General features: G+C 37.9%; 1 protein-coding gene across 6 annotated transcripts in view; it reads right to left on the reverse strand.

Annotated features, from left to right (window-relative positions):
* Positions 1 to 27,424, reverse strand: part of KIAA0232 (KIAA0232 ortholog) — a 72,225-nt gene that overhangs the window by 31,098 nt on the left and 13,703 nt on the right. For 3 of the 6 annotated variants that reach the window (XM_040593510.1, XM_040593520.1, XM_040593528.1), the window contains exons 2-3: positions 20,920 to 21,423; positions 5,316 to 5,453 (exon numbers count right to left, since the gene is read on the reverse strand). In XM_040593510.1, the coding sequence (XP_040449444.1) occupies positions 5,316 to 5,453; positions 20,920 to 21,150 (369 nt within the window). In that variant the 5' untranslated portion in view covers positions 21,151 to 21,423. Of the gene's footprint in view, positions 1 to 5,315; positions 5,454 to 17,596; positions 17,663 to 20,919; positions 21,424 to 27,424 lie in introns of those variants that run through there. The other 3 variants (XM_040593550.1, XM_040593535.1, XM_040593544.1) reach the window with 3 other exon arrangements.

Below are 27,424 nucleotides of genomic sequence, written 5' to 3' on the forward strand. Positions count from 1 at the left end.
TGTTCAGCAGAACAGATACACTGATTGCTCTAACTGCAACTCTAGCACCATCTTCGGGTGGAATTTCACATGTAATACTGCAGGTGTTCACTGAATCAACTCTATTATACAGGAACTGCAATTACACAGCTGAAAACCTGCTATTATTGAGCAGTGCAACTTTTAGCAAAAAAACTAGTCAGCTGAAAGGTAATCAAGCTTGGATCTATGACCAATGGAAAGGCAACATGAGTAATTTCAATATTGTTACTGGGAAATATATCTACTGAGAAGTCTTACATGTATCAGTCTCAACAGCTAACCTCTAATTCCATTTTTGCTCTGACAGTATTCTCCTTATAAAAATACAACACAGGTGAGTTTCTAAACTCTTACTTTTTTTACTAAACTTCTGAGTCTCAAAGATACTGTTTTCTGTCTTGCTACTGACAAGTGGCATTATTCAAATCCAAAATAATGTCCAGACTGTCAGAATTAGTAGGCTTAAAAAATAAAACCAAAACCAATGTTGTGGTTTAACCGCTGCCAGAAACTAAGTACCACACAGCTGCTTGTTCACCCCTGCTGCCCCCTCCAAAGAGGGATGGGGAGGAGAATCAGAAAGGGATGTAAAACTCGAGGGTTGAGATAAGAACAATTTAATAATTAAAATAAAATAGGAGGAAAAAACCAAAACAGTAACAACAACAACGATTACTAATACAATGAAAAGGAAGGAAAAGGAGAAAGGAATAAAACCAAAAGGAAGGGGGAAAAAAACCAAGTGATGCACAACACAACTGCTCACCACTGACTAAGTACTGACTGACAGGCCTCAGCCAGCTCTCCCCAGTTTATACACTAAGTATGATGTTCTATGGTATGGAACACCCCTTTGGCCAGTTTGGGTTAGCTGTCATGGCTGTGTCCCCTCCCAATTTCTTGTGCCCCTTCAGCCTTCTTGCTAGGCAAGGCCTGAGAAACTGAAAAGCCCTTGACTTTCTATAAACATTATCTAGCAACAACTAAGACATCAGCAATCAACAAGAAGAAACCAACAGAAGAACAATCAACATTGTTCTCGCACCAAACCCAAAAGGCAGCACTGCACCAGTTACTAAAAAGAAAATTACGCCACCCCAACCAAACCCAGAACAAATAAAACAAAAAAACCCCACCAAACCCCACATCTCAGAAACTATGAACAAACTGACCTCAGTTTTAAGTGTACCAGATGGGAATTAAAACAACTACTAACCAAAAAAAAGTCATTTAATGATGACAGAAACAGAAACAGTTGGTTTTACTTAAAATTTGAGGCAGTAATTTCAGGATAAAATTTCTTATTTTCCTAAACAGTTGTTGAGGTTTTATTTTTTACCCAACTTTTCATTAGAACAGATACCCCTACTTTGCTAGTTAATTGCAAGCCAACATTTTAAAATTTCTTCTACAATTCAGCAGGATAAAAATTAAGATAAAATCTCTACTCAAGGTCAATATTAACAAGCTTTTTAAAATTTCAGCGATTTTTCAGCATGTCTTTGAACTGTTATTTATGCTCTATTCAAGTGGTTTGGAAAAAAACTTCAGAAGTTGCAGTAAGAATAGCAATTGATTGCTACATTACAGCACTTGTCTTAAAAGTTCTCACTATCGTTCTGACTTCATTTTCTGGCAAGTTGCAATGTACTTATATTTTCTCTACTTTTGACTGCATCAAGAGCATCTGCAGCCAAAGATATATACAAATATAGATACTTTGAGACACCGAAATGCTTGTCACATAAAAAATACTGTCCTCAGAATGAACATACATTAACAATTTGCATTCTTACATATACCATATGCTGTCAAAATCAGGCCTCCTCTCACAAAAGCACTTAATTCACAACATACTTTGCCACTGCAAGCCATAGTGATAGAGTGGTCAAAAGACTGCAGCTTCTCTGACTTATCATCCTCCATAACTTAGGGAATGTTGCAGAAATAAGCACCAAACTGTAGACTTTTTAAAGACAAATATTTGTTTTCTGCACCATAAAATTACAACTAGAATCTTGCATAATTTTTTTTAATGAGACAAAAAACCTGGTTTCAAACAAAACTAAGCTACCAAATAAAGTACCCCCTAAAAATGAATACTATGCAAATAAAAATCCACAAGATACAAGGTTTCCAAATATTTATTTCAACTATTAAATAATTTTTACTGTTATCAAGCAAATTTTCATCTAATCTGTTTTAGGACTTCCTCTCCCCATCAAGCATCTTTTTGAAGTGATCACCCTGTTTCAGACCTTTGATTACTGGTAGGGGGCAGTAGGCAGACTGTCTGCAATTTCTCAACGTATTACCGGTTTAAGTAATTAAACATAAACATCAGAATTATAGTACCTGGATCTTTGTCACTTCCTGTGAGAGTTAGAAAAGTTATTATTAGCCCTCAATACCTTTTCATCCTCTGCACATTTTCTTCCTCCTAAAATAGATCAGGCTGCAGAGTCCTGATGTCTTCATTTAATTGTCTTCCTGTTTGGGTTTTTTTTAATTGTGTGTCTCTGTACACATACGTGTGTATATATACTCTCTCTACAGACACACAGAGTAAACATTCTAACCATTTCACTTAAGTATATTCAAATAAAATTGTATTTAAGTTTAAATATACTAAGACTTCTTTTGATTACTCCCAAGCTCCCTCAGCCTTGCTTGCTTTGCTCCAGTGCTAAGGCTGAAAGAGGAGGTTAGGCTGGAGGAGCAATAGCTCCATATCCATGTGAGGATAATGGTATTTCTGTATCCATCTGCATCACAGAAGGACAGCAAAACTACAAGCAAGCTCCAGAACTGCCCATGTGAATTACTGCCAGACCCCTTGCAAGAAGGAAAAACTGTTAAGAATAAAGCTGCTAGTTGAAGAGCCTAATGAAAACATCTACTTATTGACCAAAAGAAAGTATTTTGAAAATCCCTAATATAAACATTTTCAAATGATTCAGAAAACAATTTTTAAAAATTCAAGCAGCATTGGAAAAGAAAGTATTACTTGTATCTCAACAGTTTTTATAACCAGTCCTCACTCACACACCACTAACCATCAACTCTGACTACAGTAACAGAATATTTTAATCTTTTTTCTAGAGATGAAATAATGAACATTCCATGGAGCAGCTTGAATGCCTCAGCAGAAACAGTGTTTTAACATTATGTTTCACAGTCCAAAAATTACTGATTATTCCTGTCAGATTGGCACACAAACATAAGTACAGAAACCAGGCAACATACGAAATGTGTTTGAAAAGCAGAAAGAAAAGATAACTCCTAAGTTACTTTAAAATATCACTATCATCAAAGCAGGATCACCATTCTCCCCAACTCCAGGGTAAAAATCAATGACTCTATCAATCTGTATTTCCCTCTTATGCAATACACATGTTAAACTACATACAGAACAGCTTTAAGTATCTTTTCATTCAAAGGTTCCACCCTGTGTTGCAAAATAAAAAATTATGACCTACAATTTCATTAAAGATAATAAATATGAAACCTTAATTGTCTGAGCATGCAACAGAAGTCAAAATAGCCCTGAAATAACACAAGTCTACAGGTTGTAGATTATAGATTAATGCTGAACAATAAAAATCTGACAAGGTGGCAGGAGTCAAAGGAGGAATTTACTTATTCAACATTTCAGATCACACATCTTTTTATTCTTTCAAAATTCTAGTTGAAGGGTTTCTTCCCTTCTTGTTTTAGGTTATACAAAATTTCAAGTGGAGGCAAACCAGGGATTATTAATAAATTTGCCTCATTCCTCCTTCTTTTCAACTACCTTTCTATATGTAATATAATGTAATAATACAAACTTAGCTCTAAGTGATGCTCATTGATTTTCAGCTATGTGAAGATGCATCAAGAGAGTAAATTCCCAATCATCAGTATTCTTGTGGTCTACATATGAGACTACTACTTTTTGTTGTTCATAAAATGAGTACACAGATAGCCATATACTCAAGAAACACATTACTCCTTTTAGTTATTTCTTCATATTTGCTTCATATCTAAAATAGCTGTTATGGTAGTCTGAGTGCTGACCTCAATATTCTGTAACTATAAGAGCAGAACAAATTACCAAACAAGTTCTATTTTGCATTGCTTTGTTAGGATAGTAAATAATGAGAAAATGGGAGTTCAGAAATCTCCCAATTAGTCAATTAGCACTTTAGTAACTGAACAAATGCTGAAGTAGCTTCACAAAGATTAGGCCAGTATATAATGGCAATGCTGCTGAAGGTGGTGGTGGTGGGAATAACCACAGAAATCAACTCCACTTCCTTCACTATTCTTGGCCACATACTTTCCTCACTCTTGCTGGCACAAGTGTCTGTGCTACAAATCTGACCAGGAAACCTCTCTGGGTTAACATTTCCTTCACCTCAACCAGGTTAATCTCAGGAAACTGATTCACTTTCCCAATACAGTTCTCCACACAACCACAGAAATGCTTGCACAAGCACAAACTGTGACTAGAAGGCTGTATGGAGCAATTACGCAACGAGGCTACACAGGTGGGATATAGTTTCGTCTTACAGTAGTGACAGATCAGAGCATTTGTACTTCTGTATACTGAAAGACAGACTTTCTCATTTCTGCTATCTGAAAAATCCCCCTGGAGAGGTTTCGTTGACCTGTGGTACAGATTATTTTTTTCTTTTCAAACATTTGCTTTAACAGTCTCTCACTTTCTCTACGTTTCCATTGAGCTACATGGTATCTGCTGCCTCTGGTAGCTTCTTCCTCCAACCTGCTGCCTTTACCTCTCCTCGTTTTCCCTAGTCAGTGCAATTCAACTCTACTTCCATTCAACGATGTAATATGGAAAGTGAACATTTGCTACTGTACGTTGCATTTTATTTAGCGATTCTGAATTACACATACAGCATGCACAAAGCAAGATGGCTTTTTGTCCAAATATTCCATTCCTTGCTGCTCACACACACCACAAAGTAAATTTAGAACTTTAAGAAATTCTTTATGCAAAGCTTTGTGGTAATTTCAACACAAACCAGTGCATTGCAACTGTCCCTGCCAAGAATAGGTGAGAGCTTACAGAAAGGAAAGCATGACACTACATAGTACAGAATCTTTTGTGAAATCCTGCTGCCATACACATTTCATAATATCCTAAAGAAAAATAAAGGACTCTCAGTGAACTCTTGGCAAATTTGCATTTTAAGAAGCCACAAATTAAAAGATAAGCATCACAAGCTAAATAATGTCCAACACAAAAAGGGGCATAAAGTTTTAAGAATTATTAAATAGTCCAAACTTACTTCATCAGAAGCAGAGCGAAGACACTGGACAGCAGCCTGTTTTTTCATTTCCTCTAGCGTTAGATCAGAGCACTTTTTCTTACTCTTTCCCCATTTCTTGTAAGCTCCCTTTTCCCAGCCCAGGAAGATGTCATTCTCCTAAAATGAAAGTAGAGAAATTACATTACTTAAAATACATTAATATCTCAGTATTATAGTAGAACAGAACTACAAAAAACATACTGTTCAAAATAAAAACAACCTCATCCTATCTACTAAAAACTACTTTTTGCCAAATTAAATATAAGTTTGATTACAGAAAACCTACACTTACTGTTCAGAAAAGCACACGTATTTTTCACAGGACATCAAGGCTACTCACACTTCAATGCAGTATTTCCCAATTGCAAAGCATATCCATAAGGATCATTTTATGTCCAACTTATGGCTGAATGTATTATTGTAATTTACACAAAGTATTTTAGAAAGTTGTGCTGATCTCTGAATCCTTATTGGATGAAAAGCAAGTAGTTCAGAGTTAGGATTAAACTTGAGAAAGCTAAACAAGCCAAAAGAAGAAAATGCAATGTGAGATCACAAAGCCTGCAACTTAGTCTCACAATGAACATCATTATGACTAGAGATAGCAGTGCCTATCTTAAAATGAACCTGAACTAATTTCAGAAGAAAATCGGATATTGGGGGTGGTGTTTGCATTCTGATACATGTAAGAACATTTAATTAAGAACAATAAAATCAAAGAAGAAAGCTGTTGTATTATATGTAATCATCTGAAGATACATAGCATCCATTTTACATGGCTTTTCATAATTTACAAAATTTATTATCACATTTGCTTATACTTTGCTGTCCATTCACATACAAACACATGATTTTCCATGTTTATCTCAAAGAAATATTTTGGCTACTAAGAAAATCATCTTTAATGTCTTCTAGTGTATGCTGGTCTAAATCGTCATCTTCTTTAGAGAGATCCACAAACACCTGATGCTTTTCAACACTTGTTTCAACCTTTTCAACATGTCTATTACTGCTTCTAATGAAATCCAGGCAAAGGCCTATCATAATTTAAAACAACTCCCAATTTCACATGGCTTCAAAATGAAGTAAAACCAGGTTGTCAGTGAAACTAGCTGTTTTGGGGGGGGGGGGGGGGGCGTGGAAAGAGTAAGATGGGGGAAAAAAAGAAAAAAAAGGGGTGGAGAGGGACCAATCACCTTCAGAAGTGGCTTTGAAATGGCTGCCATTCGTGATTTTCTATGACCAAGTCTTTCAGGAAAGAGTAAAGCAATTTGTTGCATTTATTTCTTAAAGTCTTATTTCATCATCAAAACTGGAGAAACAAAGCTTTTCGTTCTTTCAGAACTAAATACCAGTCAATCTATTTTTCCCTATACTTGTGCAAGATGCCAGTGATTCATTTAAAACAAGGAATTTGAACAGACTACTATTCTGTTATTAGGGCTAGCAGAAAGAACAAACAGAAAAAAATCCCAAGAAAATTCTTAGAAAATAGGTTCAACAGACTGTACACATCTACATTCCACTTATACACAATGAGGCTGTATAGCACTCAAACTCTTCCCAATACTCACATGAAAGTATACAAATTGGTTAGAGCCATCTACCCTCCAGCAGCTTCCCAAGCCTGTCCCACTCATCCACATGGGCACAATTACAACTGAAAAAATACATACCCATTTGCAACACACTACTCAAAATTAAAATCCTGGCATGCCACCAAGCGTACACTGGCTTAACTTCATTTATTCTGCTTTTAGGTGGAATGTTCATTAAGGCACCATCTACAATAGGAAAACGTTACCAAAATGCTCTATACTATTTTGGCTTATCTACACCAACAAAACTTTGCTTTGTACTGGTACACTAAAGCTAACGTCTGCAAGAGCAGCTTCACTAGCCGTATGCTAGAAGTCTGCCACCAGAGCAGTAAGAACCTTCATGCTTACAGAAATTTATAAAGCTTTTCATTCAGCCCTCCACACACATAATTTTAAAGATATCTGACACTTGCCTACAAACTTTGACACTTGTCAATCTTCAAAAATTTAATCCTTGCAACGAATACCCGATTTTTTAAATGGAGGCAGGGAGGCTAAATGCAATTCTCTCTCTAGCCCCCTCCATAGCTGCATGTATCATGGTCTCGTCCCTCCTTCCAGAGTAAGCACATTGTTCGTGCATTCTGGGAACAACACAGCTCATCTTGTAGGATGCAGTGATTGAGGACAGAGCTCCAGTAGAATCCCCTCCTGCTTTCTACCTCTTTATACAATACACAGAAAATTTGTTTCTGAACATACAGTTTTCAATCACACTTGGCTGCCAGTGCTTTACACCACCATTTTAAGTTTTATAGGGGAAAAAAAATGTTGAAAACTTGAGGGTTTGGATTTTTTTTCCTAGACGAACTCACTAATTTTATAGCCTCAGGTTTTACAAGATTAGCAAACACCATGGGTTACAGCTATTCCACATAAAATTTTGAACTTTAAAATCCTCATGTAACTACAATGTTTATCAGCACCATATACCTGTTTGATATAGCCTAAATTTAACAAGGACTTTGCATTTTCTGAACACAAACCAAACACCACATCCATAAAACACTACAGAGCTGTGAAGAAAAAAAAAATCCTACATGTAATTGCTGTATATATCAGAACCACTCTGAAATCAAATAACAAAAAAAACCCGCCAAGTGCATTACAGTGGAACGGGTAAAAAACAAGAACATGTCACATGCCCCAGAGAGTGAGTTTGTAGAACTTGAGGTGTGACACAAAAAGTGAGTGGAATTCTGCTTTTGTGATAACTAAATAGATTAAAAAAAAGACAATCCAGTAGTTCTAAGTGGTTGAAAGTAATCTCTTGGGTTTTGTTGGTTCCCCCCCCCCCCCCCCCCCCGCCTTTGTCTCCAGTGGTCAGGAGCCCATTAATAGGTTCACTCCTTAGACTGGAAAACATTTAGTCTAAGACCAACTGGAAGGAAATCAGTTCAACAGAATTTTCTACATGCACGAAGGCAAGTAAGCTAGTCACTTCATGTGGAAAGAATCACTACAGACTTCTCTTCAGCTAAGATGACTTCAATTACCTTGGTTCTTAATATAACTAGAGTTCATATGATAATGCTCGTTTTAATGTTTGTGGTCACTGAACATTTCATAAAACCAATGCCACCCCAAGCTTACAGATTTAAAAAGTCTGTATACACACAGAAGAAAACCTGAAATTTGGCTTACATAATTCTCATATTTAAAACAGACTACCACTACTTAGAAGTTTTAAGAGACCACCCAATAAATACCAACAGGAAGCTGAGGCCATCTGGATATTGGAAAAATTCAAGTACAAATATCTAAACTGCTATTTAAGCATCTATTCTTCAGAGTCCTACTGTACCTACTTACTATGTAACTAGATAATTTCATATTAGAGATTTTTTAATTGTAAAGACACCAAAGGTACAAAGTTTCATGATGAGAATAACTTAAGAACCATAATGTGGCTAAAAAAATGTTGGTGAAGTATCTGTACTCTTTACACTAATGTTGCCTAAAGAAATCCAGCATTTGGAGTTAAGTCAATCCTGAATTAATATACAAGCACCAATTTTAGAAAGAGATTTCTAAATTTTTTATCCTGCTCAACTATGCAAAGGCAGCAATTATACCACTTCCCTCCACACTACCAAGAAATTGGAAAAGCAAAAGAAAGGCAACTTTGGTAGCAATTCTTACTTTCATTTGTTATAAAGATAAGAAAAATACCTACTATCAGTAAGAGAACAAACATAACACCTTGCAATAAGATGGAAAGAAAATTGTTTTGAAGCTCATAGTCTACATAAACAGAAAATCAGCGTTAAAAAATATTTCAACAACCTTGCAGGAACTACCCACGTTTCATAAAAGCTGGAGTCAAGTTCACAGATGCAGAAACACTATATGACTCAAGGTCCTAGTTGCTATTCAGGTAAGTAAACAGGCTTAAGTTTTGCCTCATCAGCAGAACAAACAGGAAAATAATCAGATTCAATTAACTCTATCAACAAACTCTGCAAATGGGGAAATCAAATCAGCAGAAAAACATGTTTTGAAAAATCAGATTCTTTTTCTTATAGTAAGTTCAGGGAAACTGATTCCCTAAGATTCTCCCTGCATAAATGCACTTCAGATTGAATTAGATACACACTAAGATAATGAACAAATATAATGTATATCAAGTTTTCAGATAACGTACTGAACAGCCATAATCATCTATGTGGTCAACATTTCTATTTCTCATTATATCTGACCGACTTCAAGAATTTCCATTCTCTTAGAGAAGAAAATACTGAGAGATCAGAATACTGAGAATTCGAAAAAATATATTTGAATTAGAGAATTTTGAAGACGACCTCTTTTTTGAGCATTTTAAATTCAGCACAAACCAGTTGCTATTCAAGCATATTACCAGCTTGGCATTTCCTCTCTTGTAAAAGTTATTGCTGGCCAGCCAAAACATGCTGCTTCAACAAGTAAGTTATTATACAAAATATTCACACACACAGACTATCCCTTTAAGAATTCAATATAAATACCATCAAAATAAGTAACCCAAACAAGATCATATAATGGGGAAAAGAATTCCCAAAATTGTTAAGGTATGAAGCAGAGTCATGCAGGATTGAGTAACATATGTGAACAATTTTTCCTTCTTAAAAATCTCAGTTAACACATTAAGAGATATCGTCAAGGAAGGAGGGTGTGTGTGGTGTGTGGAATTTCCCACATTTTTTTTTAGAACGGGCAGACATTTGCCAAAGACTCAGGAGCACAGTTGATTGGTATTTTTGCCATGAATAGTTTGGATTTTTATGTCTACTGAACAGCTGGTATTACTCCTGTCCAGTGTAGTAATAAAGATTAAATTTTGTCCGCGTGTTCCAAACTGGGGCATTAGTCTGCAGAGTCCTCTACCATGCTGTAGGAGAAACCTTTCTTACAAAACTTTTAAAGATGCTCAAGTGCAATTAAAATAGATCATCAAATTACAAGGAAAAAAATAGAACAAATGCTTATATGGGCAGAGTGAATAGTGAATGCATATGTCATAGTAGTTCCTTAGAAAGAAGTTCAAAACCAGCAAAAGACAGATCACCAAAACAACTGCTATGTCAAGGTCACAGATCGTACAAGACACCACAAATCCCAAAATGTTTGGATGTAACAACAGAATTTGCAGATCTTTACTGTGCCTGAGACAGAATAGTCTCAACTGAAGCCAGCAGCATTCTCCAAAAGCATTTACATTCTCTTTTTCTCTCCACACACAACCACCCAAAATAATTCTGAATAGCAACATGCAGTCCACAAAATTTTCCTGCTTAAGTCTATCATCAGTATATTTTAAGTCAGCGATGGCTATCAAGGTTTGTAGTGAATAAATGGGAGGAAAAAAAAAATTATGACGACTATATAATCTAACATAATGAAAATGCAGGTAGCCCAGCAGTCCTGGTCTCTTCTAGCAACAACAGTTTTTACAGCACTGATGTTTAATTAAATCTGATGTTCACATAGGCAGGTATGAACCAGTGTGCACTGCAAGAAAGCTTTCCCAAAAACCTATCCAAAGAACTCAGAAAATGAACTCCAGATATGTTTGGATAAGCAGGGAATAGGAGAAAACAGCCATAAATTATACCCAAAATGGAATAGTTCCTTACTACCTCTTGGAAGATCTCATAATGGAGAATTTGGAGAAATCTGCAACAAATCATGTGTACTTCACCTTTAAGATTATTCAAGCAGTAGACTGTGTAAATACCTTCAGTGATCTTCCCTGAAAAAATACTTTTCCTAAACTAAGATTCAGAAAAAAACTCTCAAAGCCTGCTTAGAGCCACAGAGATATATACTTTAATGGCTTTTGTGAAAATTTTAAGAGACATTGCATCTCATTATAATTGATGAGAAAGGTCTAATGTGCCAGGATAAGCTCAGACATTCCTCACAGGCTGCCTCAGGTTGAGACAAGGAGATAACACACAAGCAAGGCAATTCAGAAGAAAATACAGTAACAGTGGCACAAACTCATCTTGTGTTCTCCAAAAGAAATGCACTAAGAGGTTCAGCAGACAAACAGCAGATAAGTACACTTTCAGGGAGCAGCACAAGCTTTCTCCATTTCAAAAGCCATGCTATCACAAAATGGAGATGACTGGAAAATACTCTCTAATGTTAGATAACTACTCAAAAGTTAGGTATTACCAGGGAAATAATTCATCAGAGACTTTTTGTGAAAAGCCAGAGAACCATCTAGCTGCTAAGTCACCTCTTTCCCAGTTGCTGTAACTGGAACAGTACAATCCTACGCAGTTGGACTGTAACAGCACAGCTGATAATGTATCAGAGCACGTCACACACTGCTATGACTTCAAGGTCCTCAAAGCATTCAGGACTGATTGATTATTCCACTACTGGCAGGCAGAGAAGAACTCTACCTATCAAAACCAACTGATCCAAGTATAAAATCCAGTAATCTAAGCTTCCGTCAATTATAAACTCTTGCTTATAATATTACCAACCTAAAAGGACAGTCTATGCATTGTTCACTAATAGAAGTTACTCCAGGCTGAAACCAAGCAAGAAACTGATCACACCCACTCCCAAGAGCAGAGAACATGCAAATGCTGCATCTGTTGAAATTCTGTGTTTGTTGAGCAGGCTGCCTTTAGAGTTTTCCCATTAAAGTAAAAGCAGAAAAGAAAAATTTAGCAAAGTTATAGCTACAGCTAAAAAGACATCATTTTACTTGCATGTCTTACCTACTAGCAGAAAAGAAAGCCAAGGACTCAACAGAAACTGCCACTACAGAGTCCCAGATATCTGGAAGGGACATGTTATGACTGGAGAAGTTATTTCACAGCATTTATGGTTACTATCTTGGACTTCAAAATAAAGTTGTGTGGCAAGCATCACAGACCACTGTAATCATCTGATTTTGGAGAATACAGGCAATATACATCTATGCTTGGAGACATGTGGTGAGCATACCATCAGGCAACAATCTACTGAACAAAGAACACTAAGGGGGTATCTCAGCAAGCCCCAGAATCAGCACAGAGGAGGCTGCAAATAAATCCTGGCTGTTGTGAAGACTAACCAGCCTAGCACCTGCGCCTGTATCTTGTATGCCTGTATTTGCATGACGTAAGCCTTTGTGAGAACACCTCAGTAGTCATAACACTAAAAAGGTGACCCTGTAAATTCTTTTTGCGTGACAGAGAGAGAGGTAGGTACACCGATGCTACTCATGAAGTCACAAAATGGTAATAGTACTCTTTTAAAAGGTAACTTTGATTACTCAGAGCAGAAGCTAATGATAACATTTTAACTGTATTACACAGATGGGCCTACTCAATAGGATGGTACACAAGATAGGCACCACAGAGCCTACATAAGCTTGATGTCCCGAAGAGGACAATTCACATATTGGAATAGACATGCTTACAAAGGTGTCAGCATTTAAGCATGATCACTCATGCTGGTACAAAAGCAGAAGACAGACTGAAAGAAAAATTTCTCTGATAACCACAGACCTTGAGAACAAATGCTTTTCTTTTGCATGAACCTATCAGCTAAAGCTGATACCCCTATCCCCTGAAACCCGTACAGTTTGCATAAATACAATGATCCTGGGAGTCTACTGCTGAGCTCCATTTGCTGCCACAAAAGAATACAAATGCATGGTTCACGATAACCCCCATCTAACTGTCACCAAGATGGAAAGACAAAACATTACAGCTCTCTCAAAATTAGTAAGTCAAATGCCAACTAAAATTTAACAAGTTTAAAAGAAAAGAAAAAAAGAAAAAGTCCCACAGAGACACTACACCAGTTTTGTTCCCGCTTTGGCTGAAAGCTCTTGTACTGACAGCGCTTGCAAGAACCCAACTGAAACCACTTCAGCACCAGCATAACAACCATAGGTGCAGCTGTTCTTCACAAACAGAATGACAGGTGCTTTCACAGGACAAAGCCCATTACACTGAGGGAATCACAAGTCTGCTCCAAGACCTAAAACATGAGGCCCTACCCTGCCACACATGCAGCAGTTCAGAGAGAGTATCTGGGAGCTTTTTGAGGCACATGCCTTTACAGAAAAGCCATTGCAGCCACCCTCCACTGCTTAACTGAAGAGGAATCCATATGCCCCCAATTTTTCTCACCCAGTTCATGTTGTATACAAAAAATTTATTTCCCATACTTTAAATATGACAGCATGAGTTATATAGTCCTCAGATAGTCACTCGGGGGGCGGGGAGGGCGAGCAAGGACCACATCTAAGTTCTCCTCTACAAACTTTTAAACTTAAGTTATCTGAGCTTTTACAAAACTTAAAATATGTTCTATTAATAAATAAGCTTTATGGGCATATTAACTTGAGGATATAGTACTGTTTCCTAAATATGATAAATTTCTTCAGTTTTCACATTTATGCATGAGAAAAAGAGGGTTTATTCCTAACCCTGCAAACATGTACACATTTGAATACTCTAAGAACTTAAAGGTAACCATTCTAAAAAGTACAGACAGAAGTCTTGGTATCACAGTTCCCTCTCCTACCTAACTATTCTTCCTACAAAAGTTTCCACAACTTGAACTTTGCATACTTAATCTGGGTTATGATTAAAAAACCAAGGTCAGAAAAACCTTAAAAATTGTTACTACAGGAATGTTACACTGCTTAATAAGCAGTAACACAAACTAAGCTGAAAATATTCTGTATTCAGGAAATATACTTCTACATGTTACTGGTGAACTTTGCAACTTAACGACACTTGTGTGCAGCAGTCATACAGCATTACCCTACCCTAACTTTTATTTTTTATTAATGCATTAAATTAATAAAATTAACAAAAATTAATACATTAAAAATGGGTTTGAATGTTTTTTCTTATTTCTTAGGGAAGATAAAAGAGCCGTTGGAATTATACTAAAACCTGCATTGTCATCTGTAGTTAATTAGGCATACTGGCCAGATTAACATTTAATACTCGGTTAGTGTAATACAGGGGACCAAATCCTCATTTCTCCTCCTATCTTGAAGTTATGGAGGAGATTTTCCACTTCAAAACAAACACAACAAAACACATCCTCTTCCCCCTAAAACATGCATGTGAAAAACTGAATAGCTATTACTAGAATATAAATCTATACATCAGGTCCCTCTACTGGGTTAACATGGGATGGCAGGGAGAATCAAAGCCCCACATTCGACTAGATCTTTGAACCTAGCAGGTGCATCACAAGTACCGTCACAAAAGGTGTCCCATTTCACCGGCACACGTTAAGCAAATACAGAACAGTTGGCAATGATAACCCCATCTCAGTTCAGAGTGACAGACCAAAAGCATTTGTGAAGATAAAACCACAGAGTAAAGACCTCAAGTTTATCTCACATGGCCTGAAGTGTTTTTTTCACCACTCCGTTCTCCTCTTCATAGAAAAGAGGAAAACTACATTTTGGACTTCAAATATGTATGTGCTAATGATGGAAAAGCAAGAATAAAAACTATGATCAGAGAGTCAGCATAACGTAGCTATCCTTCTGAAGACTTTTTCAACCCCTCCATGCAAAACATTACCTGAATGGAACTATTTCAAATCAGTCTACAAAAAGAAAAAAACTCATGCTAGTCACAGAAGAACACAATTTGCAGTACAACAGCTACCTCATTCTAAGAGCTAAGAAAATACTATCTTGTAAAAAAGTTTCTTTAGGATATTTACTTTTGAGGGTCAGAAAAAAATGCCAACTTCTAAAAATTAGTTGAAAGAAGAAGATCAAAAGCAACACAAGACACTTGATATGGAAAGTATGCGTAACAAATGCATTTAGACGTTCACGCTGCATGACCAAAGGCTTACAAACAAAGCCTTTATCTTACAGAGTGTTGAGCTGTTGGGTTTGGGTTTTGGGGTTGTTTTTTAATAAAGGCTCTGTCTCACCAAAAGGGAGAACAGTCTATAGGCAAATATAACATGAACTTGTTATATTCGGAAACAGCTATGCTTACAAATAGCATATAAAAAATACAACACAGAACACTGATTTTAATACTGTACAAACAAAGATCAACGAAATAATATTTTAGGCAAAATATATTTTAAGGGGACGCCCTCCACTTCTCACAGGGTACACAATCTTAATGTAGTACTTACTATATCACAAACTGGTTTGAGAACATGTCTCTACAAATATACTTTTAATTAGAATTTAAATAAAAGTAAGAAAGCTTAAAAGCACCTGGCTAGTTTAACATTAGGAAACTAAAAGCGAGACAGCCTGATCTAATCTGAAGTCAAAGAGCTGTCTCACAATGTTCAAATCTCCCCCAACAGCAATTCTGTGGGTCCCCGAAAGTTAGAAATTTGTCAGTAATTTCACGGGGTTTTCTCCTAAATTTACCTTTTATTCCAAAATAAGAAAAATCAGTCATAAAATGCACATGAAAAAAGCATATATACTTAACAGAAATATTCTGCGCTTCAGTTACCATCCCAGTCTTTAAATCCATACCCATTTTATGAGGTTTCCCTTAACAGACCAAAAGCATCTAACAGGCCATCTACCTCAGAACAAAACGGAGTGGTTTCCAAATATTTTGACCAGAGACCACTGATAAGCCTCAAATCTTAAAAAAAATAACAAGCATACACACACACACCCCCCCCCCGCAATAATGAACACGTTACATAATACGGTCCCACAGATTCCTGTAGTAATTTTGACCATGCAGACATCTAATTTGTGTACATCAACTTCAGAATCTTGTTCTCCAATACAACTGTAAGCAAGAAACACCCTTGTTTGTGTGTGCATGTAAATGTACCACTGAAGCCCTTACTTGTATCCTGATACGACAAACCTAAACTAACTAGCTACAAAACCCCCAAGCTATTTCTGTGAACATCCTGCTGTCACAGTAATCAAGGAAAATGTGCAAATGCAATTCATATTGCCTTTGTATTCTCTCCTCCATCAGTCAATGTGGAAAAATCCCAAAAAGCTTCCTCGCTTCTGCCCTCTTAAACCCTCCCACCAGCAATATCATTGCCAAAAAAAAAAAAGAAAAAAAAAAGGCAAGGCGAGGGGGAAGGGAAGAGAAGGGAAATAAAAAAAAAAGTGCACACACTAAGAACAAAGGCCTGCTTAAGAACTTTTACATCTCAAGCTTTTAGACTTATTTCTAAAAGTATAACTTGCATAAGAATTGTGCTATAAATGCCAATGATAATTAACCTCAGTATCTGAGTATTTTTTAAAGACGTTGAAGATGTGTATATTTAGCAGGTCTTACAGTAATTCTTAGTAAATGCTTACAACATGTATAACCACTGCAGCTCTGGAAGGTCTTGGCCACAGTACAATTCATACTTTTCTTTCAAGATTCTTTTCTTGAAAGCTTCCTAGTACTTTGAAACATGGCTGGGCAAAACATACCTGCTTATCAATTTTCCCATTATTTTAATAATTATTTCAGTTTAAGCCAATAAGTCAGAATAAAAACTGCAAACATTCCAGTAAAATTTGTTTGCAGTGTATTAGGGTTTTACTTTCACCTGTTTTCTGCACTGTGTCTTCCTCCACAGCCCTCCACACAAGTACCTGCAAGAAGCCCCTATCAACTCTTTGAAAACTCACGACTTATTGGTCTATCATTTTTCCGATATTGAGCCTGCATCCATATGATACCCAACGAAGACCACTCTAATTGGGCAAGGCATGGAATTAACAGTAACAAAACCTCAACAAACCACAAAAAAAAAAAGACTCCAGAAAAACACTCATACCAAAAAGAACTCAAAACAAAATGAAAAAACAAAACAAAACAAAAAAATAACCCCAAACACATTTTCTCTTCTTTCCACATATCAAACTACCTCACTATACAGAGACAGGTAATACTGAGAAGAGGTCAAGGGACCAAAGCCACAGAAGTCTGCAGTAGTAAAATATAAATACATAAATAATATTCTAACATATTTATATGTTACTAACAAATCAGATGGGAACATCCTGCTTATTCTCAAAAATAACCCTGAAGACCTAGTTAATCAAGACTTCTGTATTCTTTTGAGATACCTATTTTAAACGTAAGCTGAAATGACTGATAAACACAGTAACATTTTAAATAACTAGGTATGCCTAGTAAGGTTGGGGATGATTTTTCACTCATTTTTTATTTTATATCATTCTGTACTTACCGGACAGAACCTCACTCCAGGACTTCAGAGTTCCATCTCCTTGCTACAGTTGATGACACCAGAAAACTATATAATAAAGAAAGCATGGAAGGAAGCTACCTGAAGCAACTAAACCAGTGCTAATACTGTCATCAACATTCTAAGGTGGAAAGATCTTAATGTCCGTTTTAACTTCAGTTTACAACATTTCTAATGAAGACTATTTTTACAGTAGCTGTTAAGATTAAGACTGCCTAAATTTATCCTCTTCACCACACCTACCCCCCCAAAAAACACATTGCAATTCATTTAGTATTGTTCATATGTGTAATCCCATTCTGGGCGTTCAAAGACCATACAATTCATCTAACCTGTTCAAAACAAAAGTCATTGCTGTATTTTTGGGAAGAAATGATGGCTAATCACTCCCTGCAGAAACAGAGTTCTAGAAGCAAAGCATCTTAGAACAGCCCAGGTAGGAAAGGGCCTGGTTGGGGAATCATCTGGTTCACCCTTTCAAGGAAAACGGAGCCTAGATAAGATTATCTAGCACCACGTTCAACTGCATCTTGAAAACCTCCAGCAATAGGGACTTTACCACGTTCCTAAGGAGGTTGTTCCAGCAAGTAAGTGTTCCTACTATTAAAGAAAAGAAAAAAAAAAAAAAAAACCTCTCGCACATTGAGATTAAAAGTGTACCAGTGCAACTTCTACCCATTGTCCTTTGTCTTCTCCATGTGGCTCCTTGTGAAGAGAAAGCCTCCATCCTCTTTGTAGCTGTCGTCTAAGTTGGGGAAAAATCACTGCAATAAACCCACTATAGAGAACAGTTCCTTCCCTGGAAATTCTGTCACCTGTCTCAAGAATCAAAGGAATCATATGGGAGAAAAAATTCCTGAGATGCCAAGAACCAACTCTTCCATGGCCATTTACCTGAATTAAAGGAGCTCAGCAACTCTCAGTATTTTACTCTTAAATTATTTATCACTTAGATGTTTAATTGCTGTACTCTTCCCCGACTTCTATTTGTAGACAACACCATAGTACTTTTTTTGCTCCTTTGTCTTAATGTACCTACCACCAAAACTGGATTGAAACTGCTTATATGCAAACATATGCTTTAGAGTACAGATTCTCTTGTTTCTGAATAACTTAAACCAAAATTAATTTTAAAATACCAGGTCATACAAATAACCAGTAGGCAATAAAATAAATAAACAGAATAACAAGCACATGTGTTTTAAGATTTCATCAATTACCTGTGTAAGAAATTTGTATTTGCAGTCTTGAAAGACTAAGCTATTTGAAAAAGGAATTAGGTCGCAGTGTATTTCATAACACATGCATCCAATCATTATTACAGAATATCATCACAAAATTAAATTGATATTAGGTCTCAACACTCAGAACACAATTATTGAAGTGAATAATTGCAATAAAAGTATGTTATAAGCAGGATCAAATTGGAAGAGGTGGAAAACATCCAGCTTCTTCAAATCTCAATGTTGTTCAGAAGACATTCTGTACATTTGTACTACAGCACCCGCTCAGCAACACAGGTTTTGGCTACCCTGTCAGCATGTGGTATTCTCTTTGGCTCATTAGGTTCAGATAATCAACTTGGAAAAAGAACAGACACATTCCTTAAAGCTCTGCTATCAACCCACAAAGCACCCAGTTAAGGTATCAAAATGAGAAATAAACTGAATGAGGTTTTCATAATATAGTTACTTTGCTTCTTGCAAAGCCTGATAAAAAGAAACCTAATTTTGGCACTTCAGTCAAATCATCACAGTAGTGACTTCAGTTATGACTATGCTCTAAAATGGACTGAAAAGAAACATTCATTTTTCTCCAAGGCCACAGAGCTATCTATGAAGCGCCTCAAATTCTGGTGTGGGTTCACTTGGTTTCTTTTTTCTGTTCTTGCCCCACGTCCTCCTCTCAAACAGGTTTGGAACTTTATTCTGTCCCCTTCTAAAATACAGCTATTCTCATCCAATCAAGGCCTAAGTAAGTTCACTATTAAGGTACTGAAGAATACTTACAGTGGTGGCGTTTTTATTTATTATTATTTTTATTAATCATGAGGTTGTTCCTGGTGAGTTTCACTGCTGCCAGGTAAACTTAAAAACAAAAAATAGTGTTGGGCATAAAGTTTTCTGTTTTGTACAACAGAAGCATGAAAGCTTTTATGCACAGTTATGGTTGCTAAGAGTTCAGAAACTGGCAGCATCTGACATGAACTTTTTTCTGCTTCAACTGCATTTACATCTATCCCACAATACTCTGCCCTGCTCTTGCTGTTTTTTTAAAAAAAGTACACTAGAAACAAGTGGAAGTTCTGAAGCAATGTGTGAAGTATATATGGGTAGCAATGTGTGAAGTATAATCAAAACAGCAGCAACAAAAAAGAACTAATAATTAAGCCATCAAATAAGTGCTATTTGCTTTCCTTTCTTCCCACTGTAAATCACAGCCACCTTATAAGATGAAGCCTATGGTCAGCAGCATCCTCATCCCTTCTTGAAAACACCAGAACTTCCCTGAGTCCTATATCCAGAAACCTCCATTACTAAAAGTATTTTGATACAGGTTGATGATGCAGAGTAATTAAAAGAAAGAAAAAACCAAAAACACAAATGAGGTGAACTCAGGACTGAAAAGTACGTTGCAGTGACATATAAAATCCACAACAATAAAGGCACACGGAAACAGTAAGTGTTGTGCCTATCTGATACATAGCTTCAACTTTATTTCCCCTGCCCTTTTTGAGCTTCAGTCATGTATAGCAACTCACTGTTCCACAACTCTTTTGCATGTCTTTTATCAGGATTTAGCATGAACGTTCTTTTAGAAGAGATGAATAATATAATGCAATAGTGTATTTTAAATACTAACAAAACAAAAAAGGGTGGGGCTTTTTTTATTCTTTACTGAAAACAGCAGAAGATTAAGTCCATGAGAAGTGATGGGGAGAAGCAGGCCAATTTGACACAGTTTATAAGAATTACATTAGTTTACTAATGTTCCAATATTCAAATAACCTTGTAATCACGAGTACTGAAGGTCTGCATTTACGATACAGAACATGCCAGTGCTGTTAGTTCTGAAATCAATTGTAGCAACATGAAAATTTTAATTTAATTGCTCATACAGCAAACTAACTACATTAATGTCAGTACACCCAGCAAATTTAATTCCAATGTGGTTTATACCCCCCTTCCACCCACACACGGAAAGACAACACCCCCCCATCTGAGCCATACCCATGGATAAATACACAAAACATAACCGATACAAAAACTCACTTTCACTGGACAACATCTAAAATATGTAAATACCTGTTCCTGCAGGTCGTAGTCATAGCTATCATGCAGCAGAAGACTGAGGACATACCGAGTATAAATCATGGCATCAATGCCACACTTCTCTAGCTCTTGTCCCAGCCAGGTCTGCACTGGACCCAAAGCATGTAGCAGAGACATTTCAGAAACAGATACAGGGCCTGGATAAGAGCTTGAGGAGCTTTCAGATGGCAAACCATCCACAACAACTGTACAGATAGGGCGCATGAATCTAGGTGGTTGGCATCCTTATAACGTGAAGCATTTTCTGTAGTTGATATTCCGTCGATATCTGGAGGTGATTTTCACTCCAGTAAATAGGAGAGAGGCTTGACTTCTAGGACAATCATTTATGTTTCCTGGCAGTTAGCCGTCTAGAGACGAACATCACTCTTCAGGCATGACCAGTGAATAAACTAAATCCTAACAGCAAACACATATGTAGATGTGTTTTTCTACCTTAATTTCACATTGAGGCCAGATGCAAGTCCCCAGCAGGACCTATAAAGAGGAAAAAATGATAAGTTGTGATAATATGTATCCATAAATGAGTAATATTAAACAGTGAAAAAAACCACCCAATGTAGAGAGCAGTCATTTACATACTGCTTACTCCACATATATAGTATACCTATTCAGTGTCATTTTGAAAGGTAACAGGAGTAATTCCAAGTTTAAAGGTGACTCTTAGAAAAGGTACTTTTTAATACAGGAAGAGAGACTCTTTCATTAAAGACTTCACAACTAATCCGTTGATTGAAATATATGCTTGATTTAGCTTTATGGGAAAGCTGGGATTCTGTTACTTTCATTATCAGCTGAAAAAAGATCCACTTTGAGAAACAATCAATCAATCAATGTTAGTTTGCATAAAGACTGACCGTATATTTTGTATCACTAAAGCACAATATAATCCTATTGTTTTGCAGTGATTTCTGGTTTTGGAATAGAAAAAGGTGTCTTCTTTATAAAACAACTCACTTACGAAATTTACCTGGCCCGAAGTCTCATAAATCCTACCACAAAATAGTTGCTATCTTCAGGCATGGGGTTTGGGGTTGTTTGTTTTCTCAGGACAACAAAGTATTTTGTCATCCAAAATCTGTCCTCACAAAAATATAAATCTCTGGAATAACTTCCAAAATTTGAGCAGAATAGAATTTATCAGTGCCAGAATTAACATTTAACCCTCTTCACAGAAAGCATACGCTAGTCTTACCTGAGAACTTACATTCTAAACCATACCCTAAAACAGACAAACCATCCTAAGACTTGCACCATCCACAATCCCAAATCAATCTTGCTAAGTAAGGAGCAGAAGGTGCAAGCACCACACATGTAGGCATTCTGCCCTCTAACCCAGAAGAATGCAGTCCAAAAAAGGCATTTTTGAACTGGTCTGCCAAACAACCACATGTCAGTCTGGCATTTGTGTAGGCCTTCTGTCCTCTCCAGCTTCTCAGCAAGAGAAAACAAAGCTCAAATCCTAGCAGGAAATACCCCTTCAATGAAAGAAAACAAAGACTAAAGGATCTAAACAAAATCTACTCTTTTGTTTCAACCCCACTGCAAGATGGCCAACACACTCAAAACAGACACCACCTACTACAACTATCTGAACTATATGCTGTGTGCCAGGAACAGATGCACAGAGCCAGGAGAAGGATCACTGCTCAGCAGGAGAGCACCTGAAGCCCACGCAGCACAAAGGAATTCCAGCCACTCCAGTGGGTAGGTCAGCTTCATTGGGGGCCCAACTTAAATGCTTCTATGCAAACACATGTAGCATGGGGAATAACCAAGAGTTAGAGACATGCACATGCCTGCAGAACAGGTATCTTACTGATACCACAGAGAGACAGTGGGATGGTTCCCATAACCAAAGTGTTGGGATGGAAGGATACAGGCATGGGAGACAAGGAGGCAGTGTCACCCCCTATGTCAATGACCAGCTGGAGTGCGTGCAGCTCCACCTGGGGTGGATCAGGAGCCAACCAAGAGCTTACAGGTCAGGATCAAAGGGAGGACAGGGACAGGTGACATTATAGTGGGGGTCTGCCATAGGCTACCTGACCAGGAAGACCAAGCAGATGAGGCCCTCTATAGACAGACAGGAGCATCCTCATGTTCACAAGCCCTGGTCCTCACGGGGTACATCAATCACCCTGTTGGAGGAACAACACAGCAGGGCATAAGCAATCCAGGAGGTTCCTTCTCCAAGTGCTAGAGGAGCCAACAAAGAGAGGTGCAGTGCTGCACCTTGTTCTCACCAACAAGCAGGGGCTGCTGGGGAATGTGAAGCTCAAGGGCAGCCTTGGCTGCAGTGGCCATGAAACGGTGGAGTTCAAGACCCTTAGGCATCAAGGAGGTTGTACAGCAAGCTTGCTACCCTGGACTTCAGGAGAGTAGACCTTGGCCTCTTCAGGGATCTGCCTGGTAGAGTACCATGGGACAGAAGGATGGAGGGAAGAGGGGCCTAAGAAAGCTGGTTAATATTCACGGATCACCTCCTCCAAGCTCAAGAATGATGAATCCCAACAAAGGCGGCAGCAGGCAAAAACACCAGGAGGCCTGCATGGATGAACAAGGAGCTCCTGGACAAACTCATATACAAAAAGGAAGCCTACACAGGGTGGAAGCAATGACAGGCAGCCTGGGAGGAATACTGAGAAATTGTCCCAGCAGCCAGGGATCACATTAGGAAAGCTAAAGCCCCAGTAGAATTACATCTGGCCAGGGACATCAAGGAAAACAAGAAAAGCTTCTATACATTTGTCAGTGATAAAGGAAGACTAGGAAAAACATGGGCTCTCTCCAGAAAGAAGCAGGAGACCTGGTTATCCAGGACATGGAGAAGTGTAAGATACTCCACAACTTCTGTGCCTCAGTCTTCACCAGCAAGTGCTCCAGCCACACCATCCAAGTTGCAGAAGGCAAAGGCAGGGACTGGGAGAATGAAGAACTGCCCACTGTAGGAGATCAGGTTTGAGAATGTCTAAGGAACCTGAAGGTGCACAAGTCCATGGGACCTGATGAGACACGTGCGCAGGTCCTGAGGGAACTGTCAGGTGAAGTTGCTAAGCCACCATCCATCATATTTGAGAAGTTGTGGGAGTCCAGTGAAATTCCCACTGACTGGAAAAGGGGAAACATAACCCTCATTTTTAAAAAAGGGGGGAAAAGGAAGACCCAGGGAATCACAGGCCAGTCAGTCTCACCTCTGTACCTGGCATGGAACGAGAAGATCATGTTTCCTCCTAGAAACTATGCTAAGACACATGGGATATAAGGAGGTGATTCATGACAGCCAACATCGCTTCACTAAGGACAAATAAAGCCTGACAAAATTGGTGGCCTTCTATGATGGGGTCACAGTGTTAACAGATGAGGAAAGACAGCTGATGTCATCTGTCTGGATTTGTGCAAAGCGTTTGACACTGTCGCACATGACATCCCTGTCTCCAAACTGGAGACATGGATTTGATGGAGGGACCACTTGGTGGATAAGGAATTGGCTGGATGGTTACACTCAGAGTTGTGGTCAGTGGCTCGATGTCCAAGTGGAGACTGGTAAGAAGTGGCATTCCTCAGGGGTCAGCACTGGGACCAGTGCTGTTCAACATCTTTGCCAGCAACATAAGACAGCAGGATTGAGCGCACTCTCAGCAACTTTTCCAACAACACCAAGTTGAGTGGTGCAGTAGTCAACACGCTGGAGAGAAGGGCTGCCATCCAGATGGACCTTGACAGGCTTGAGAGGTGGGCCCATGCAAACTTCATGAAGTTCAGCAAGGCCGAGTGCAAGGTTCTGCATGTGGGTCAGGGCAATCCCAAGCACAAATACAGCCTGGGCAGAGAATGGATTGAGGGCAGCCCTGAGGAGAAACACTTGGGAGTGTTGGTGGATGAGAAGCTCAACATGGCCCAGCAGTGTGCACCTGCAGCCCAGAAAGTCAACAGCACCCTGGGCTGCATCAAAAGAAGCGTGGCCAGCAGGTCCAGGGAAGTGATTCTCCCCCTTCACTCTGCTCTGGTGAGACCCCACCTGGAGTACTGCGTTCAGCCCTGGGGTCCTCAGTGCAAGGAACACATGGACCTGTTAGAGCAGATCCAGTGGAGGGCCACAAAAATAATCAGAGGGATGGAATACCTCTTCTACGAAGAACAGTTGAGAGAGAAGGGGTTGTTCAACCTGAAGAACAGAAGGCTCTGGAGAGACACTGTGGCTTTCCAGTACTTAAAGGGATGTTATAAAAAAGATGGGGACAAACTTTTTACAAGGGCCTGTAGCAACAGGACAAGGGACAATAGTTTTAAACTGAAAGGCAGTATATTTAGATTGCAGAGAAAGAAGACATTTTTTACAATGAGGGTGTGAGACACTGGAACAGCTTGTCCAGAGGAGTTGCAGATGACCTGTTTGAAGTGTTCAAGGTCACACTGGACAGGGCTTTGAGCAACCTGATCTAGTGAAAGATGTCCCTGCCCATAGTAGGGTGTTTGGACTAGGTGATCTTTAAAGGTTCCTCCCAACCCAAACCATTCAGATTCTATGATACAGCAAAGCAAAGGGCTTCTGGATACTGAGTCACCTCAATCAGAACTTACTTAGACACATGTTTTAGATCCTTAGCACCTAGTAAGAACTCAAGTTACGCTTCAGCCTGTCCCTGAATGAGGTGATAATGTGGCCCCTCTCTTCTACCTTAACACTTATTTTCAATAGGCATCTGAGATATTCAGTTCTTAAGACCTATGCTGACAAAACCTGATTGACTTTGGCTGACCAGTTAAAGCGCGTCTTGCCTTTTTTAGATGAGGAGAAGGGAGAAACAGCAAGAGAGAGACAGGTTATCATAGGAATTAAGAAATGAGAAAACAAAGAAATTTCTATGATCTTCAAATATTACAGTCCAGCTTTTTCAAATACCATATTTAATTACCTACTTTAACTTTTTAAAAAAAGTTTCAAAATACATAAGTGATATGAAGACTGGAAAGCTGAAAAAAATTCTGAAATAATACCTGAGACTTCTCATTTTAAGACCATCTCAAGTACTTCATTTTACAGAAAGTCTTAAACATATTTCCATTATGAATTAGAATTAACAAAATTTCATGCAAACTGATTATTTTCCCATCCCAGTACTAGGGAGTGGCCTTCCATATCAAATTAATACAAGTGTGAACAAGGGTGAACATTTCTGCCAACAGATGTGAAGCTTGATTTTAGAGATAACATTTTCTGAAAAATAAATTATCATTCCTTTTTAATCTTTTTCACACTGTCTTGTTTAATATAACTTTCTCCACCCTCACAATGACCATGGCTAATCTGAACAGGGAGACTACAATACAGCCTAAGTAATTAGTGCAATGCTAGTTATTTTAACCACCAAGTTGGAAAGAATTCTCCATTTCCAGCTATAAAATAATGATGGAGGACATGCCTTACAATGGGAACTACAAAATAAGATTACTTAAAAATCCTAAAGTAAAAAATACATTAAATACTTTCAAAATAGTTTCTACTTACTCTACTTCCTTGTAGAATTTTTCCTTTTAAGTAATCTCAGTTTTTGTAATACTAATCAATGACGGCAGTAAGGTCACTTTTTGATAACCTGTCAACAGCCTAACCACTAGAGGCACAAGAGCCAATTTACTGAAGTGTCTTGTAAAGGAATGAGAACACAATACTCAGATTTTTACAATTTAGACCATCTCAGAATAGATACTCTTTCTCAATATTCTACTCAAGTGTGATAGTCACTAAACATTCTTTTGACATAAAATAGCAGATGAAAATATTGGAGTTTTAGTCTCCTGACATCTAGCTAAGGAAAAGCAACAACGTTAAATAATCTATAGCAAGAAACAAAAAGAAGGATCAATGTACAGAAACTGAAGCTGGAACACTCCAGGGCATTCCCTGCAACAGAGTAGTTTTTGCAGGGTAAGTGAACTCTTCTGAAAATTAAATAATCCTGGTCTTCTCCTTAAGTGAAATGGAATACAAGTATTGTCACATCAAATACATAAAATAATTTACAAAATAAAAAAAAGTTTTGGTAGTACAATCACGAGAGCCACACAAACATGTTCTTGTAACCGTATTATCTACACGACTACAGCATGATAGTGTAAAATTACACAAAGATTACCAGCAAGCGCACTAAAAGGATGTAATTAAGTCACTCTTCAATGAAGCTTGACACAAGCCCACCAAGAAAGTGCTAGCATATATAACTGTTCTTACCAGATTATCAACAGAAAGAGTAGATTGACTAAAAGCCCATGCCAGGCAAGATATTTCAACTTCAACAGCTTTTTTTCTCTGTAATTCCCCTTCATATAAAAAAGAAGTTTCTTTTAAGGGGCTTAAAAGGAAGGCCTTTTTTCCAGTTGTTTCTAATCTTGGAAACCATTGACCAAAGGCAAACCACAAAACCCAGTGAATTAATCTAAGGTAACCTCATCTGTATTATCAGCACCAAAAGGC

Source organism: Falco naumanni, chromosome 1, assembly GCF_017639655.2.
Source record: "Falco naumanni isolate bFalNau1 chromosome 1, bFalNau1.pat, whole genome shotgun sequence".
NCBI classification, from domain to species: domain Eukaryota; kingdom Metazoa; phylum Chordata; class Aves; order Falconiformes; family Falconidae; genus Falco; species Falco naumanni.